General features: G+C 41.2%; 2 protein-coding genes and 1 long non-coding RNA gene across 11 annotated transcripts in view; 2 read left to right on the top strand and 1 right to left on the bottom strand.

Moving 5' to 3' along the window:
• The window catches only part of PSMA5 (proteasome 20S subunit alpha 5), a 29,272-nt gene extending 27,162 nt beyond the window's left edge, over positions 1-2,110 (top strand). For all 3 annotated transcript variants that reach the window (XM_009001839.5, XM_002751176.6, XM_078332705.1), the window contains one exon: positions 1,871-2,110. In XM_009001839.5, coding sequence (XP_009000087.1) covers positions 1,871-1,948 — 78 coding nt within the window. In that variant the 3' untranslated portion in view covers positions 1,949-2,110. The remainder of the gene's footprint in view (positions 1-1,870) is intronic.
• On the bottom strand, positions 1,994-5,685 carry LOC144577070 (uncharacterized). The gene is made up of 2 exons (XR_013520323.1): positions 5,580-5,685; positions 1,994-2,087 (listed from the first exon to the last, which is right to left on the bottom strand). It is a non-coding gene; the product is annotated as an uncharacterized LOC144577070 (long non-coding RNA).
• A 558-nt stretch (positions 5,686-6,243) lies between these two features.
• The window catches only part of SORT1 (sortilin 1), an 88,046-nt gene continuing 78,718 nt past the window's right edge, over positions 6,244-15,571 (top strand). For 4 of the 7 annotated variants that reach the window (XM_017974996.4, XM_035252381.3, XM_035252380.3 and 1 more), the window contains exon 1: positions 6,244-6,614. In XM_017974996.4, the coding sequence (XP_017830485.4) occupies positions 6,309-6,614 (306 nt within the window). In that variant the 5' untranslated portion in view covers positions 6,244-6,308. Of the gene's footprint in view, positions 6,615-6,919; positions 7,029-15,571 lie in introns of those variants that run through there. The other 3 variants (XM_078332698.1, XM_078332697.1, XM_035252382.3) reach the window with 1 other exon arrangement.

The following is a 15,571-nucleotide window of genomic DNA, read 5'->3' as shown; positions in this document are numbered from 1 at the left end:
GGTGTAATCTCGGCTCACTGCAACCTCCACCTCCCAGGTTTAAGCGATTCTTGTGCCTCAGCAGGGACTATTAGGCATGCACCACCACGCCCAACTAGTTTTGTATGTTTAGTAGAGACGGGGTTTCACCATGTTGGCCAGACTAGTCTCAAACTCCTGGCCTCAAGTGATCCGCCTGCCTCAGCCTTCCAAAGCGCTGGAATTATAGGTGTGAGCTACCACGCCTGGCCAAAAGAAGCAGTAATAATAGTATTTGTATGTTTAAACATCCTCAGAATGGAACTCATGGTCTATATGGTAAACTAATTGTTTACATATATTTTGCAAATATATTTGGGACTTTTTTGACCTTTCATGTAATTGGAGATAAATCTTTTAGGAGAATCTAGAGGAGACCACAGGCTTTGAGAAGAGAACTTTTTTTTTAAGTCTGTTCCTAGATAACAGATATCTTAAGATGTGCAGCAGTCTTTCTGAATTTTACTTATAGATGAGGCAGAAGATACTAAACATCACGTAACTGGATTATGCTAAGTCTGTCTAGCAACTTTCAAGTTATATTAAATATCAGTACTGAAAATTACTTTGAAGTGCTAGTACATTTAATTTTTAAAAAATTATTACTAATTGTTTTAGACAGGCCTTCCTTCTGTCATCCATGCTGCAGTGCAGTGGCATGATCACGACCCACTGCAGCCGCAACCTCCCAGCCTCAAGCAATTCTCCCACCTCAGCCTCTTGAGTACATGGGACACAGGCTTTTGCCACACCCCCTGCTATATTTTTGCAGGGGGCCGGGGGAAGGGAGTTTGGTAGACATAGACTCTCCCCATGTTGTCCAGGCTGGTTTTTGACTCTCAGACTCAAGTGATCCTCCTGCCTCAGCCTCCCAAAGTGTTGGGGTTACAGGCATTTAACAGCATGTAATAGGTTACATGCTATTTCCAGCCATATGTTAGTTTTAAAATTGAAGGGGGAAAAAAAAGACACTATGAGGATATGACATGTAAAACACAAATCTTTTGAGGCAAATGTGAAGTGGCACCTATTGCTGAGTATTGCCTAAAACTGTGGGACATTATCAGCAGAGAGATTGGAAAACCATCTTCTGACCCTAGTTTTTTTTTGTTGCATAAATGTAAATATAATCTGGACTTCCGGTTATTACTGATATCTTCAGCAGTCACAATGAATTTCCTATGCCAGAATTAATGAAGTCTTTTCTTGGTCAGTCCTTTTAAAAAACAAAACAAACATTTTTTTTTTAACGTTTTGCCACATGAACAATTTTAGAGAAAATGTCTAACAATAATAGTTAATGATTATTTGGTGCATTATGTTCTAAACAGTGGTCTAAGCACTTTATATATATTAACATTTAATCCTCACAACTACTCTATGAATTAGCTATTATTATTGTCCCCGTTTGTACAGATGAAGAAATAGAGGCACAGGTGGCCAAGTAACCTGAGGTCACACACACAAGCTCAACTTTTAAGTATTTAAATATACTTTAAATATATTTCTAAAAGAGTCTTTAACAGAGAAAAGTACTGAGTCCATGCACTTTGTTGCTGCTTTTGTGGTCCTTGTTGAAGTGACTTCAATAAATGACAGTGATGCCAGGCATTTGGTTAAGTATGATGTGGTGAGTTCACCTTAAAATAGAAAATTTGGTCAATAAGCATTTTTATTTTGGAACCAGAGAGCTATTTTAGGGACCTGCTGCCTGGAAAGGATTTCCTTGGGACAGCAGATCCCTTAGTTCCTCATGAATAGCTGCATCACCAACGCAGCTTCTTCTGACCGTGGTAGGACCATCCGCAGGGTAATTGAACCCAGCTTGTTAAACCTTCTGTTTTCTTTCCAGCTAGCCACAGTGCAGCCTGGCCAGAATTTCCACATGTTCACAAAGGAAGAACTTGAAGAGGTTATCAAGGACATTTAAGGAAGCCTGATCCTCAGAACTTCTCTGGGACAATTTCAGTTCTAATAATGTCCATAAATTTTATTTCCAGCTCCTGTTCCTTGGAAAATTTCCATTGTATGTGCATTTTTTTTAATGATGTCTGTACATAAAGGCAATTCTGAAATAAAGAAAATTTTAAAATATTTGTTTATAGACTGTCTGTTCTCTTCTAATAGTCTTTTTAAAGAGATGAGGTCTCACTATATTGCCCAGGCTGGTTTTGAACTCCTGGGCTCAAGTGGTCCTCCCACCTCCAGCTCCTAAAGTGCTGGGATTGTAGGGGTGAGCTATTGCTCCCAGCCATTGTAATACAGTCTTTTGTTTGAAATGCATATGTTAGTAAGCCAAAAGGACAGTGTTATTAATATCCCTATTCTTTTTTTTTTTTTTTTTGAGACAGAGTCTAGCTCTGTCACCCAGGCTGGATCTCAGCCCACTGCAACCTCCACCTCCCTGGTTCAAGCGATTGTCCTGCCTCAGCCCCCTGGGTAGCTGGGACTACATGCTTGCACCACCATTCCCGGCTAATTTTTGTAATTTTAGTAGAGACGTGGTTTCACCATATTGGTCAGGCTGGTCTTGATACTCCTGATATCATGTTCCACTCGCCTCAGCCTCCCAAAGTGATGGGATTCCAGGCATGAGCCACCGCACCTGGATTGATGTCCCTATTCTATGAAGATACCTGTTCTAAAACTTTCAGTGATGTTCTATAACAGAATAAACTATATCCATTAATACCTTAGTGTTGATAAATGTACTAGTCCAGCTCTTCCCAGTGGTTAATAGATGTTAACAGCACTGTAAATCCATTTCATTATGTAATTTATTGAGCAAACATGTATTTTTGCTGCTTTTCTTATAAGGAGATGTTACTAATTGACCATCAACATGTTTTGAAGTCCTTTTCAAAACATTGATGGGTTGGAATAAGCCATCAATAGTGTTGTACCAGTTCTCGGGTTTTGATAGACACTTTGGAAAGAGATTTGCCTGTTTATGAAGTGAAGGCCTAAAAAATAAATTAATGACCTTGGCCTCACTGGCAGTCAATTACAAATCTCAGCCATATCCATAAGAGAACTGTAAAATTCAGAAGCAGTTTACATTAGACTTTGGAATGAATTATGAACTTCCCCCCATTCAAAGCTGCCATCTTATGATTGGTTGAGATTGTTTAAAGAATCATTCTATCTCAGCCTCAAAAATGACCATGGGAAGATGGTATCAGTATCACTACTTACAGATGAGAAATCTAAGGCCGTGTGCCCATGGACACACAAAATGAAGCTGTTCTGTTGGGACTTGAACAGCTCAGATTTTCTTGTTTCAGATCACCAACTCTTCAGTAATAGGGAAATCTGGAGATTTGAAAAGTACTTGCACTGTCTACAACATGGCTAATCCATATTTGGATGATGCAGAATTGATTTAATTCACTAACAGGGACCCCATAATTATTTGCTGGGCTCTGGGTGTATTGATGTGTAGGAAGTTGTAGTTTATAATGTTAATAAATTATGACTATTGAGTAAGCTGAATTCATTCAGCAAAAAACAACTTGTATTTATATACATTTCAATAATGCAATGACCAGAAACATTTAGAAGAAAGGGATTTTGCCCTAGATAACATACAAGGAAAGTAGAGAACTATAGTACATTGTTACTCAATGTTCCACAGACTTCTAGTGATTTTAATGCTCTTATTAAATATAGCATGTTGATTGGGACATTTGTTTCTCTCAAGATCACTTTGTTTTATTAAATCCTAATAGGAAATACCATTGAAAATCCTATCTCAATTTATATTTATTCATGTAACAAATTTATTGAGCATCTAGCTACTATATGCCAAGAAGTCTATCAGTCATCAGGCAGCGAGCTGTTAGATAGAATCTGTACTCTTGTGAAACTTCTTGTGGGGAGTGCCAAACAACATTCCCTTTTAACTCTAGGTTAATGCAGAAGTGGATAAAGCCCTTGTTCCTTTTGGGAGAGGTGAGTTGTGTCTCTGAATCACATGGATTTCACAGGGGGAAAAAAAAGCCCAAATACTAAGGAATAGCTCTTAACCTATCTCTGTTTGCCTCAGCTTATTGTTTTCCTTCCCACTGGCTAGGCAATGTATTTGTGTTTTACCTGGTAAAACAGTACGTTTCATACTTTCTATAATTATAACTGGCATTCTTCAAAGAGGTCGAACTTTGATTTTTTTTGTAGAATATTAAAACAAGCTTTCTTAGGTCAAAGAAGTGATCTTACTAGGAAAAGCAATGGCTTCATGATGTGTAATTGTTTTGTGTTAACGTTCTGCTATTAGATTGTATCCTGAAAGGTATAGTTTTTAGTAATAAGATAAATTTACCTATTTTAGTCCTTTCACAAAAGAAAACTGACAGTGCAACTTTAATGCCAGTCTCATTAGACAAAAATGAAATATAATAAGGTTTCTGATTTTAACAAAGAAGTGAAATACTAAATGTATTCACTCAAACGTTTTCTCAGTGCCATATGCAAGTTACCATGTCCCCCGAAGCTGATACAGTTTGAGGAAGGAAATATAAGTACTGTAAGCCTGTGACAACTAAAAGCAACATATTAAAAAGTGAACGTACAGATAATTGCAACGAATTTAAGAGTTTAAGTGTATTTGGTAATTTCTCCAGGAGATGGCACTGTTGAGGTGTTTTTGTCTTTTCAGTCAGTAAGACAATAGACCATTCATCTTTGTGTCACCTAAACAAAGAAATATTCCTTTATAACCCCCTTTCCTCCCCCCACCTAATCACATGCTATTGCAACTGACTGTCTTGTGATCTACTCCCATAGTTGGCATAGATTTTAAAATAATTTATTTTAAAAATTAATCTGATAGTCGTTATGAAAGGAACAAACTATTCACCAGTTTTCATCAGCTTTATCTTGTCAGTCCAGTAACTGGTAACTTAAAGACTATTCTTGTGATTTTACTCTCCTGCTCAGATGGCATTCAAAAACATTTTTCACTTCTCACGTCTTACTATGGTTGTTTTGGGAAAATTTTTAAATTCTTAAGTCTTTTTGTTTGAAAGTTAACGTGACTAGAAGTATTTTAATGTAAATATTGGGTTGCTGCGTTGTATCATTTTGCTGTACATTGTATACCCTCATTTGGTTTTATGGCCAGCGTATAGTTAAAAGTCATCTTTACTTTCTTTGAGTGTAACGATTTGCATATTTTGTAGCTTTCTATTTGCTACCTTTTCTACTCAACAATTTCTAACTTTCCAAAGGGACAGAGTCAGTTTAAGGATTCAGAACTGGTTTTACCTGTACTACGTGTTGTAGAAGTTATGTGTGCAGCTTCTGCAGTAAAGGGAACAGCGTAGGGCTTTTATTTTATTCATTGGAGGTGGATTGGGGTTCTAATTTAGAGGACATCACATACTGGAACCAAACTTGTGCGAAGCTCTCACTGCAGAGCTAAGGCATTCTTGTAAAGTACATGTGCATCTAGGAAATTATCATGTAAACGGTAGGCATTGGGTCATTTGCCCCCTTTTACCTGCCCCTAATGTCTAAGTTACATTCGAAGTACTGGAAAACCTGTAATTCCGCCTTTGGCCTACCTCCCCGCAGAAGAGGAAGGCGAAAGAGGCTAAACGTGTGGAAAGTCTATTCTTCAGGCTTGCAGGAGTCTCGGATGTCCTGTCGTCTGTCTCCGTAGGATGTGACCCACACCAGTTCGCATTCACCTTGGCAACAAGGGGGCTGCTTAGCCGACAATGGGCGCTCCAGTGAGCGGGGTTTATAAAAACCTGAAGCCCCGGTTCATGATGGAGCTCCTTTTTCCAGCTGAGCGAGCTCAGGGATTCCCCGGGGGAGATTTTCCAGGCTCTGCCTCACCGAAGGAATTTTAGGGGTGTCTCTGGGGAACAAGAGGGAAGTAACACAGCTCCAACTTGAGGGCGCTAGAGGTGCGGCGAGGGGTCGCGGCGCCAGGAGCCCGGGGCTCGGCGGGAAGGTGGGAAAAGCTCTTACGTGAACTCAGTCAGCCGGGCCCTGGAGACGCTGGGCGAGGCGGGGTTGACCTCAGCAGTCTCTGCCACGTTCCAGCCAATCAGTCCCGCATCTTGGCATCCGAATCCAGGACCCCCGAAGCCGGAGGCGACGCGAGCCAATGAGAAGTGGGCCGGGAAAGAGGGACAGGCGGCCAGCCTATGGGGCGGAGAGGCCCGGCCGCGCGTATCCAAGGAGCGCCGCGCTCGGCTCGGGGGTGTGGCGCGCGCCGGCGGGGGTAGGCGGGCGCGCCGGGCGGCAGGTGTCGGCGGCGTCGGCGGCGTCGGCTTTCGGCGGCGATGGAGCGACCCCGAGGAGCTGCGGCCGTCCTCCTGCGCTGGCCCCACGGCCTCGGCCTCTTTCTTCTCCTGCAGCTGCTGCCGCTTGCGACCTTCGGCCAGGACCGGCTGGACGCGCCGCCGCCGCCTGCTGCGCCGCTGCTGCGCTGGTCCGGCCCCATTGGGGTGAGCTGGGGGCTGCGGGCGGCGGCGGCCGGGGGCGCGTTTCCCCGCGGCGGCCGTTGGCGTCGCAGCGCGCCCGGCGAGGACGAGGAATGCGGCCGGGTCCGGGATTTCGTCGCCAAGCTGGCCAACAACACGCACCAGGTGAGCGGGCGCCGGGGCCGGGCGCCGCTCGGCTTCGAGGTGCCGCCAGTGCGCCCCTCCCGGCCCGCGCGCCTAGCTCGCCCCGCGACTCCCGAAGGAGACCCCGGCCCCACCGCGTCCGCGCCACCCCGGGCCGCAGCTCGGAAACTGCGGCGGGCAGGCGGGCGGAGTCGGGCCCGGGCGGCCGGCTGGGCTGTGTTTCGTCACAGGGGAGGCAATCTTAGACTTCCACCGCATTCTTCTTTTTTTTTTTTTTTTTTTTTTTTTTTTAAGTTGTCAAAATCTCTTGAGCGTCATTGTTTTCCGTCTGTATAAAAAATCAGGACCCAGTAAAGCTGTTAGGCCCCAGGAAGCTGGAGGAGTAATTAATTAACTCTTGAGCGGTTGCAGAAGTTGGGCTGCGCAGAAGCAAAGGTGTGTCCTCCCTGGGTCAGTACTTTCGGGGTGGAGAGGCGGGAGTTCAGGAGGCCAGAAGCAGCGGTCGGGTCACCGTGTGTGTTTTGATAGTTAAGGGGACTAGCTTGGAAATGAGATGGTAGTATTTATGTGATCTCTCTTACTCCTTCAGATTTGACCTTCTGTCGTGGTACGGAACCCTGACTAGTATGTCTACATCTGTGGTGATAAGATTTTCAATACTTAGGAAAGGAATTGCATACATTCTGCTTTGAGCCAGTTCTCCGTCAAAAGACTTTCAGAATTGTGGTATTTCTGTCCCTGGGGACAAGCAAGCTCAACCTTTGCACACTACTGGATTGACAAAACCAGTTATTAAGAAAGTCCTGGCTTCTTGCTTCTGCACAACTTGGGCATCTTCTTTTTCTCTATAATTAACAATTTAATTCTTGCTAGCTACATTTGCATAATGTATTTTCAATTCTATATATTTTCTTGCTTGCTTGTTTTCCTCTTTCACAGAGAATGAATTGCACTTGGGGGTAGGGATGGGTGGCCAAGGCTCTGTGCTTGCACTTGTCTTTCTGTAATCACATTTCAATATCAGCCAAGCCTCAGTTTCCCCTTGGACTGCCCAGTTATCTGGACCATACTTGTTACCTGTGATAGAATTCTCTGATCTGGGGACACAAGACACAAGTATTCAGGAATAACTGTGCTTAGTGCAGCTGGAGCAGCAGTTGTATAAAGGAGGCCAAGCTAGTGCTGAAGGGTGGGACAGATTGAGTAGAATGAGTACTGGGAAGTCTTCCTACTTGATGAGAAATTAAAAAAAAAATAATAGAATAGACTTCCTTCTCACAGTGGGGGGTTGAGAAAGGCTTTACAACACTGATGCTTAATTTATACTGGACCACTTCCTTCCCTGAGCCAGCTGGACACAGCATTCTTATTCCATATTTCAAATTCTTCTCTTGCTGGTTGACCTAACTTTAGGTCTGCAGCTACTCCTGGATTTAGATTTACTCCTTTTTTTTTTTTTTTTTTTTTTTTGGACAGGGTCTTACCTCAGCCTTCTGAGTAGCTGGGACTACAGGTGTGCACCACTATGCCTAGCTAATTTTTGTGTAATTACTACTTTTTTGAGATGAGGTCTCACTCTTTTGCCCAGGCTGGAATGCATTGGTGCGATCACATCTCACTGCAGCCCTGACCTCCTGGGTGCAAGTGATCCTCCCACGTCAGCCTCCCAGGTAGCTGGGACTACAGGCACATGCATCTAGCTAATTGTTCTTTTCTTTTTTCTTTTTTGGAGACAGGGTTTTGCCCAGTTGCCCAGGCTGGTCTTGAACTCCTGGGCTCAAGTGCTCCGCCCACCTTAGCCTTCCACAGAGCTGGGATTAGAGGCCTGAGCTACTATGCCCTGCCTCTGTTTATTCCTTGAGGCAGAGTCTTCCTGGTTAGTTTGAATTGATATGTCATTTGTAATATATTGATTGATTCCAAAGCAAGAGGTTGAGAAAACCAGCTCAGGGGTTCTAAGGCCAAATCTATGGATGAGCCAAACTAAAACCACTCCTTCTTTAAGAAATTTTCTTTTATTTCTTTCATTTAGCAGTTTCTAATGATTTTTTTTTTTTTTAGCTTTTCTCTCCCAGTGTTTTTTCAGTGACCTTATTTATAATAGCTATTTTGGCCAGGCACCATGGCTCACATTTGTAATCCCAGCACTGTGGGAGGTCAAGGCAGGTGGATCACTTGAGGTCAAGAGTTCGAGACTAGCCTGACTAACATGATGAAACCCTGTTTCTACTAAAAATACAAAAATTAACCAGGCTCAGTGTCATGCACCTGTAATCCCAGCTACTCCGGAGGCTGATGCATGAGGATCACTTGAACCCAGGAGGCAGAGGTTGCAGTGAGCCTAGATCACACCACTGCACTCCAGTCTGGGTGACAGAGCGAGACTCTGTCTCAAAAAAAAAAAAAATTGCCCTTGTTGATCATCTGTGGTCTCATCCTTTCTGTATCTGGTTTAAAAAAAGAAAAGTGGAGCCTTTGTTTAATATCCTTTACCTCAAAAGTGGTTAAGTAAAGTACCACTTCCTTAACCAAGAATTGTTATGTAGTAGCCTGTTCTATTTATTTATTTGTTTTTAGAAGTCATAAAGAATCCTGACCTGTATTAAAGAGATCTAGTATTTTGGGACCCTTTATAAAACAGTGTGAAATAAAAGTATCAGCATGACGGAACAACTTTTAATCAGAGATATTGTATGCTTTGTACAACTGGGGAAGGAAAGTGCTCTTAGAATCATTTTCCTATATAATATGACAAGATTTGAGTCCCAAGAAAAATCAAAAGTTCACAGTTCTCTTATTTCTTTTAACTTGGTGCTGTTCGTTTCAAGCCACATTCATTCATATCATCCATGTATATGAATGCTCTCCAAATGCCTAGATCTGTGCTAGATGCTGGAGGTGCCAAGATACAAAGAAAAGATCATTTAGACTGGAGAACAAAAAGCCTCAGAAGGTTGTAGCAAACTACTAGGCCTGTTTCTATGGCTTATATTAGCATTTAGCATTTGTATTAGCATTTAGCATTCTTAAGAAAGCACGGTAAAGCTTAAACACAATAGTACATTTACATTACGGTTTTAGGAGACCGGTGTCCTGATGACCACTCAGGCTTCTTTGTCCATGAAGGTTTTTCTCTTTGCCCAAGCCTCCCTTTTTATCTCTAAGGTTTTTTTCCCATATCATTTCTTTTCAATCTATTAATTTAAAATATATTTCAAATGTATTGGGTTTATTACATGCAGTATATATTTTCCACATAGAAGTTCTAATGATTAAGTGCTCTATTTTAGGAGTTGAGGCAGGAGAGGAAAACATTTTCCTTTGTAGTTATAGTATTATAAATCAGCCATGATAGACTCATGGGAAAGTGGAGATAAAAAATATTGGTTATTACTAAAAAAAAAAAAAAAAAAGGGATGGTAAAAAACAAAGGAGAAAGATAAATAGTTATACCTTTCCAAAAATTATTCTCCCTAATTTTGTGCTAAGGGTTTGACATATCATGGGAAGGCAGTATAGCACTGCCTTGTCTGGACGATCTGCGTTCGAACCCTGGCCATGTCACTGTGTGATCTTAGGTAAGTTACTTAAGCCTTCTGTGTCTCAGTTCCTAATCTGGGAAGTGAAGATAAGAGTACTTAATTCATAGAGTGATAGAATTAAATGAGTGTGTGTTGAATTATATATACATAATATATACATATATGTAAATTATATTACATAATGTATATTTGTATTACATATTAATATATACATATATAATGTTACATTACATTGTATTATGTCGTAATGAGTTATAGTATGTAATACAACATATCACATTGTGTTGTATAATATATACATACCTTATGTAATAACTCATTAGAACAATGTCTGGCACATTATTAGCACTCACTAAGCTATTATTAAGAATCATTTATAAATGCTGTTTTCTTAGGCTCGATAGTCTTCCTTTTGCCTTGAACTGAAAACTGCTTTCATGCCACGTTTTTAACTGATTCCTTCCTTCAACTGCTTGGAGTATTTGTGACATTTATAACCTTTGTACGTGAGTGAAATTGAGCAGGCCAGAAGACTTTATTAATGTTGGTTGCTAGGCTGGGTTGCTTCAAAACATTTCTGCTGTAAGCACCCCTTTGAGGGGAGGCATGAAACTGTCTTAAAGGAACTGAGGAAATGCCTTGGCCAGAGTTGTGGTGGTGACTGACATAATTTTCTTACTTCTCATTCCTTTGTACAGCCCATTTGACAATTTCCTTAAAACTTTTTAAACTTATGAATAAAGCCAGGAACTGTTGCTTATTTTCTGTCCTCCCTCTGCTCCTGTCACTAACTACTTCTTTAAACATAACTTCCCAACTTCTACTCCAACATCAAAGCATCTGGCTTCTTAAACAGGCCCTGTAGAGACGCAGTGTTGTATGGGGTGTCAGCTCTGGGAAGAATGCATGTGTTTGTTTGCTGGCGTTGGCAGGGCTGAGTCCAAGCTGACAGGACTGAGTGTGCCTGTCAGAGGCTTTAGGGAGCTGCCGCTGAGGCCCTCTGTCTGTTGTTGTGGATTGCTAGACCTTTGTAACACCCGGAAGTCTGAAGGTCAGTCCTTTAATGCCCCGGAACTTCTTAACTGCCTCATTTATTCCAAAACTTGGCCTCTCTTAATACTACCTTCTCCAGCACCCCCAACCATCTAGCTTATTTAATATTCTCTTAAGTTCTGTTTCTTCCATTTATTTTTGGATCAAGGAGTAGGAACTCTGTAGGATCTTCTTGGTCCTGGTTGAGCAGAGTGAGCGAAACCCTCTTGAAGAATCAGTCCTCTCCTATGCAATGTGTAGTCAGACCCTTAGCCTCTAGAGGGATGTTGACTTATGCATTGGAGATTTCAATAAAACATATCAGCAGATTTGATGAAGTGTAATTATCTGGGAAAAGGTTCGTCTTCATCTGAAGTTTGGTTGGGATGAGAGTAGAAAGCTAGCCAGGTATAACAGATGGCTCCAAGGGAATGCATTGTAACAATTAGGTAAGTTCACTGCTGACTCAAATATTTGGCTCTGTGCACAGTGATTTTTAATTAGAAATCTGAGTCTCATATCTGCTTGTGGAAGTACTTGAAAGAAGGCTTATGTTCTGGTCAATTTATAATGGCTGTTTTCTTTTTGTAGTATCAATAACAATAATAGTCTCTCCATCCTGCTGTTTTGATCAGGTCTTTCATGTCAGGGTTACAGATACTATTAACAGTTTCTTCTGCACTCTGCCAGTTTCCAATCAGCTCTTGTCAACAGGCATTGGATTCTCAGTGGGTGACGACAGAGTCTGTGCTCCACAACTATGTCCCAGTTGGCCTGTTACCCTTGTGTGACCATCACCTGGTGGGCAGTGCTTAGCACCAAGTTGCAGTGGTCAGAACAGGAGAGTCGCATTTGTTCTTCTCCCTCCTTCCTACCTAATCCTACCCTTTTAATTTCTTTTACAGAAAGTGAACTGTGTTTTGAGGCTGGAGAAACGAGGCTCAGATGTTTTATATAATTAGGAGCTAATATTAAGACAGACAAAGCCATCACATTTGACATGTAATTAAAAATACAGCTTTTCTAGAAAAAAAAAAAACTATGGCAGCGGTTCTGACAATTCTATGAACTAAGTAATGCATTTGTAAATTTCTACAAGTTTCAGTTCCCTTTCTCTCCTTTTCTAATCAGTGTTTCTATTGCATCTTTTACTCCTGTTTTTAGAAACTTGGTGAAAACTTGTTCTTCCCACTGTGTGGTCTCAGTGATTTGTATGTAGGTGGATTTGAGGATTAATGGGGCTTGAAGAACAAGCTGATCAATTTCAGTTATCAGCAGCTTTCTTGTTTCAATGGTGACTATAGTCAAAGTGGGATTAGTAATGTGTGGTTTTGAGATAGTTTGGTTGAATGAATCGTCATGACAGATTTCTCATACCTATGAAGATTGTTAGGTGAAAGATTGAGGCTATTTTTTATTTTTCCTTCTCTGTCCCCAATCCCAGTCTCAGGAAACCACAGTAAAAACAAAATCCTTCCATTCAGAACCTGTCATATTCTGCTAAGGAAGTTTTCTGTGAATGTAATTTATTTTCTATTTTGTGTTTTAGTCTCTGGCCCTCCATTCCTTATCTGCAACATGAGAAGTTTTGGGCTAGCCTTAAAATTTCTTTTAAAAATTCTGTGATTTATATGGAAGAAGAGAGGCCAGAGGCTGTGATCACAAATGTTTACTGGCTGATTCCAAATTTAGAAGCAAACTGTGGCTGTTTGACTCCCAGTCAAACTTGAACATAGCATGGATTTCACATCTGGGGATGATTTACTGCCACCTCCAGAACTTGCTTCAGTAAAATATGAGTGTTCTTAAAGATAGCAGGAGTAATTTTTTTCATACAGTTATGAAAGACATCTGTCTCTTTTATTTTTGGAGTAATACTTCATTGTTTGTTCCTTGTTGGCTAAAAAATCTAACGCTAATAAAAGCTACTAGCTTGAATAGTCCAAAAGCAAACCCAATAGATAGCAACAAATTCCTTTTTTCTTTTTCCCTTTCCTATAGTACTCTGACAAAACTGGGGCTTTTCTTCTCCATCCTGGCTGCCTGTGTGTTTGAAAATAGATGATCGGCTCCCCATAAATATATTCACTTGTAGAAACATACATAGCATTAATTGGCTTGATTTGTTTTCATCAGAAGAAAATACATGTTATGTTTCTTCTCTGGCTTATGAATACTGTCTTTTCTCTCTTATATTTGCTTTTGATAAGAGTTTTGTTCTTTCTGTATGTCCTGAAACACACACACACGCACACACACATTTTCTAATCATGTACTTACGCCTCTTTGCAAGTCTCATTCCACAGTACACTTGCCCTAAAGGACCAGGGGAAATTGAACTGAGGAGGAAAATTTGTATTAACTTCAATAATTCCCAGAAACAATTAGTTTAAATCATGTTTATCTTTTACTTGCTCTTTGTCACAAAGGATTCAAAACATAGATATGTTGTATACAAAATTCCAGCAAGATGTCTCAATACTCAGATTTAGGTCCTGGCTCTGGTGCTTCATGGCTATGCGATTATGGAAAAATCACTTAACTTCTCTGATCTTAACAGTTGTTTTTTAAACTAGAACAGCAGCTCTTAGGATTGTTTGGAGGGTCAAATGAGAAATTTTATCAATGTGTTTTGAAGTATTATATAGATGTCATTCATTCAGGCACTTACTGAGCCGCCTGCCATATATCAAGTGGAGTCCGGACCTGTGTATAAAAAAAGCGAAGCACTGAGGCTATCCTAAGGATTTAGGTTAGGTGTTGAGAGATGTCTCACTAGGAGTTTAGAAGAAGGCTTGACCACTACAGTGCAGTGTTCTGGGAAGGCCTTCTGGCTGAAGAGAGAATCAAAGTGGAGGTGATTTTTAGGGAGATCTGTAAAGGCACAACGGAAGTAGGAAAATCCAGTATATGCTCAGGGGATGGTCAATAGAAGCTTTATTTTAGCATGAGGTAATTGATGGGGAGTATGACTGTGGTTTCCAGGAAAACATATAAGGACGTTAAAAAAAATAGCTCTTTTGTGGGGGATGGAAAGAGAGGAGAGATGTGCGTGGTGAGTTTGGCAAAAGGACTCACTTGTGAAAGAGTTTTAACAGATAGTGCTATATATGCGGCTAAAGCTGGAGGAACCAGAGGTAAAAATGGGGAGCCAAGAAGAGCTCCCCTTTCAGAGGCTCACCATTGCTGTGGTCCCGGACGCATAGGTTCCAGAGGAAAGCAGAACAGAGGGCAGGGCAGACTGTCCTTTATACTTGAAGTGCTAATGTTTCCAAAAAACACTCCTAAACTTCTGGACCTGGTTGAAGAAAAATGTAAGGCAAGGCATGAGGAAGCCAGGAGCTGTAAGACAGTGTTGCCTGTGAACAGATTTTTCTGAACATTTGTGAACAAGGATAAGGTTGAACTCTTACCGATAATGTGGTTAACCATTTGAATCATGGATTATTGGGCTGATTAGCTGGTCAGAGCCCTTTTGCTGATGCGGCTGGCTGACTTGCTTACAGGCCAAGGGCTGGGAATAGAACACAGTTGTCCTAACATGGTGTTGCATTTGGAAGTATTTCATAGGAGTGTTGAAATCAACACATTTGCCTTAGGATAAGGCAGTTATGGGACCCTAGTTATAAGTAATTATAGTTGTGAATTCTACTCTGCTCCTCGAGATCATAGTACCCTCGACAGAGCTCAGCTAGCCTTTCTAAGCCTCAGTTTCCCGTCACATAAAATGGAGGATTATCATGAAGTTTTGCAGAGAAGATACATGTGAAAATGTTTTGAAACCTTGAAGTACTGTCTGAGTATGATCTGCATAATTCCTTAACAAACCTGTTGATGTGTCACAGCCTCCACAGGGCCCGCCTGTCAGCCAGGTGATCCTGATAGCTTCAGCCCCCAGCCAAACCCTCAGTAGCACATGTATTAAAGCAAGCGGATGAGGCATAATGCATTTGGTTTATCACTTGGCAGAGCTGGATGACAGGCTTGGGTGGGGGTGGCAAGAATGAAAGTTGAGTCAAGACTGGCAGAAACGTAAGACGTGTATGTAGTGGTTTTCTTCCTTTTTAAACCTTTGTGATTATGTCAGACTTCTGTTAATATGATTGATGGTGGTTTGAGGCAGTGGTTTGGGGAACAGGATCTCAGGTATTAGACCTGGATTCAAACTTCAGCGCTGACTGTGGACAAATTAACCTCTCTGAACTTTAGATTTCTCATCTGTGAAATGGGAGTACTAATATCTTTCTCTTAGGGTCATTGTGAAGCTTAAGAGATGGTACAGAATTTAGTGTATACTCTTGTTGAGGATTTCTTGTAATGATTTTCTCTACAAAGCTTCTGACACATTCCCAATTAGATGCTTAAATATTGGTACATATGCTTATTTTTTTATATCTCTAATAT

This window comes from Callithrix jacchus, chromosome 7 (assembly GCF_049354715.1).
Source record: "Callithrix jacchus isolate 240 chromosome 7, calJac240_pri, whole genome shotgun sequence".
NCBI lineage: Eukaryota > Metazoa > Chordata > Mammalia > Primates > Cebidae > Callithrix > Callithrix jacchus.
The sequence above is the reverse complement of the archived record's forward strand: the minus strand, read 5'-3'. Positions and strand labels throughout refer to the sequence as shown.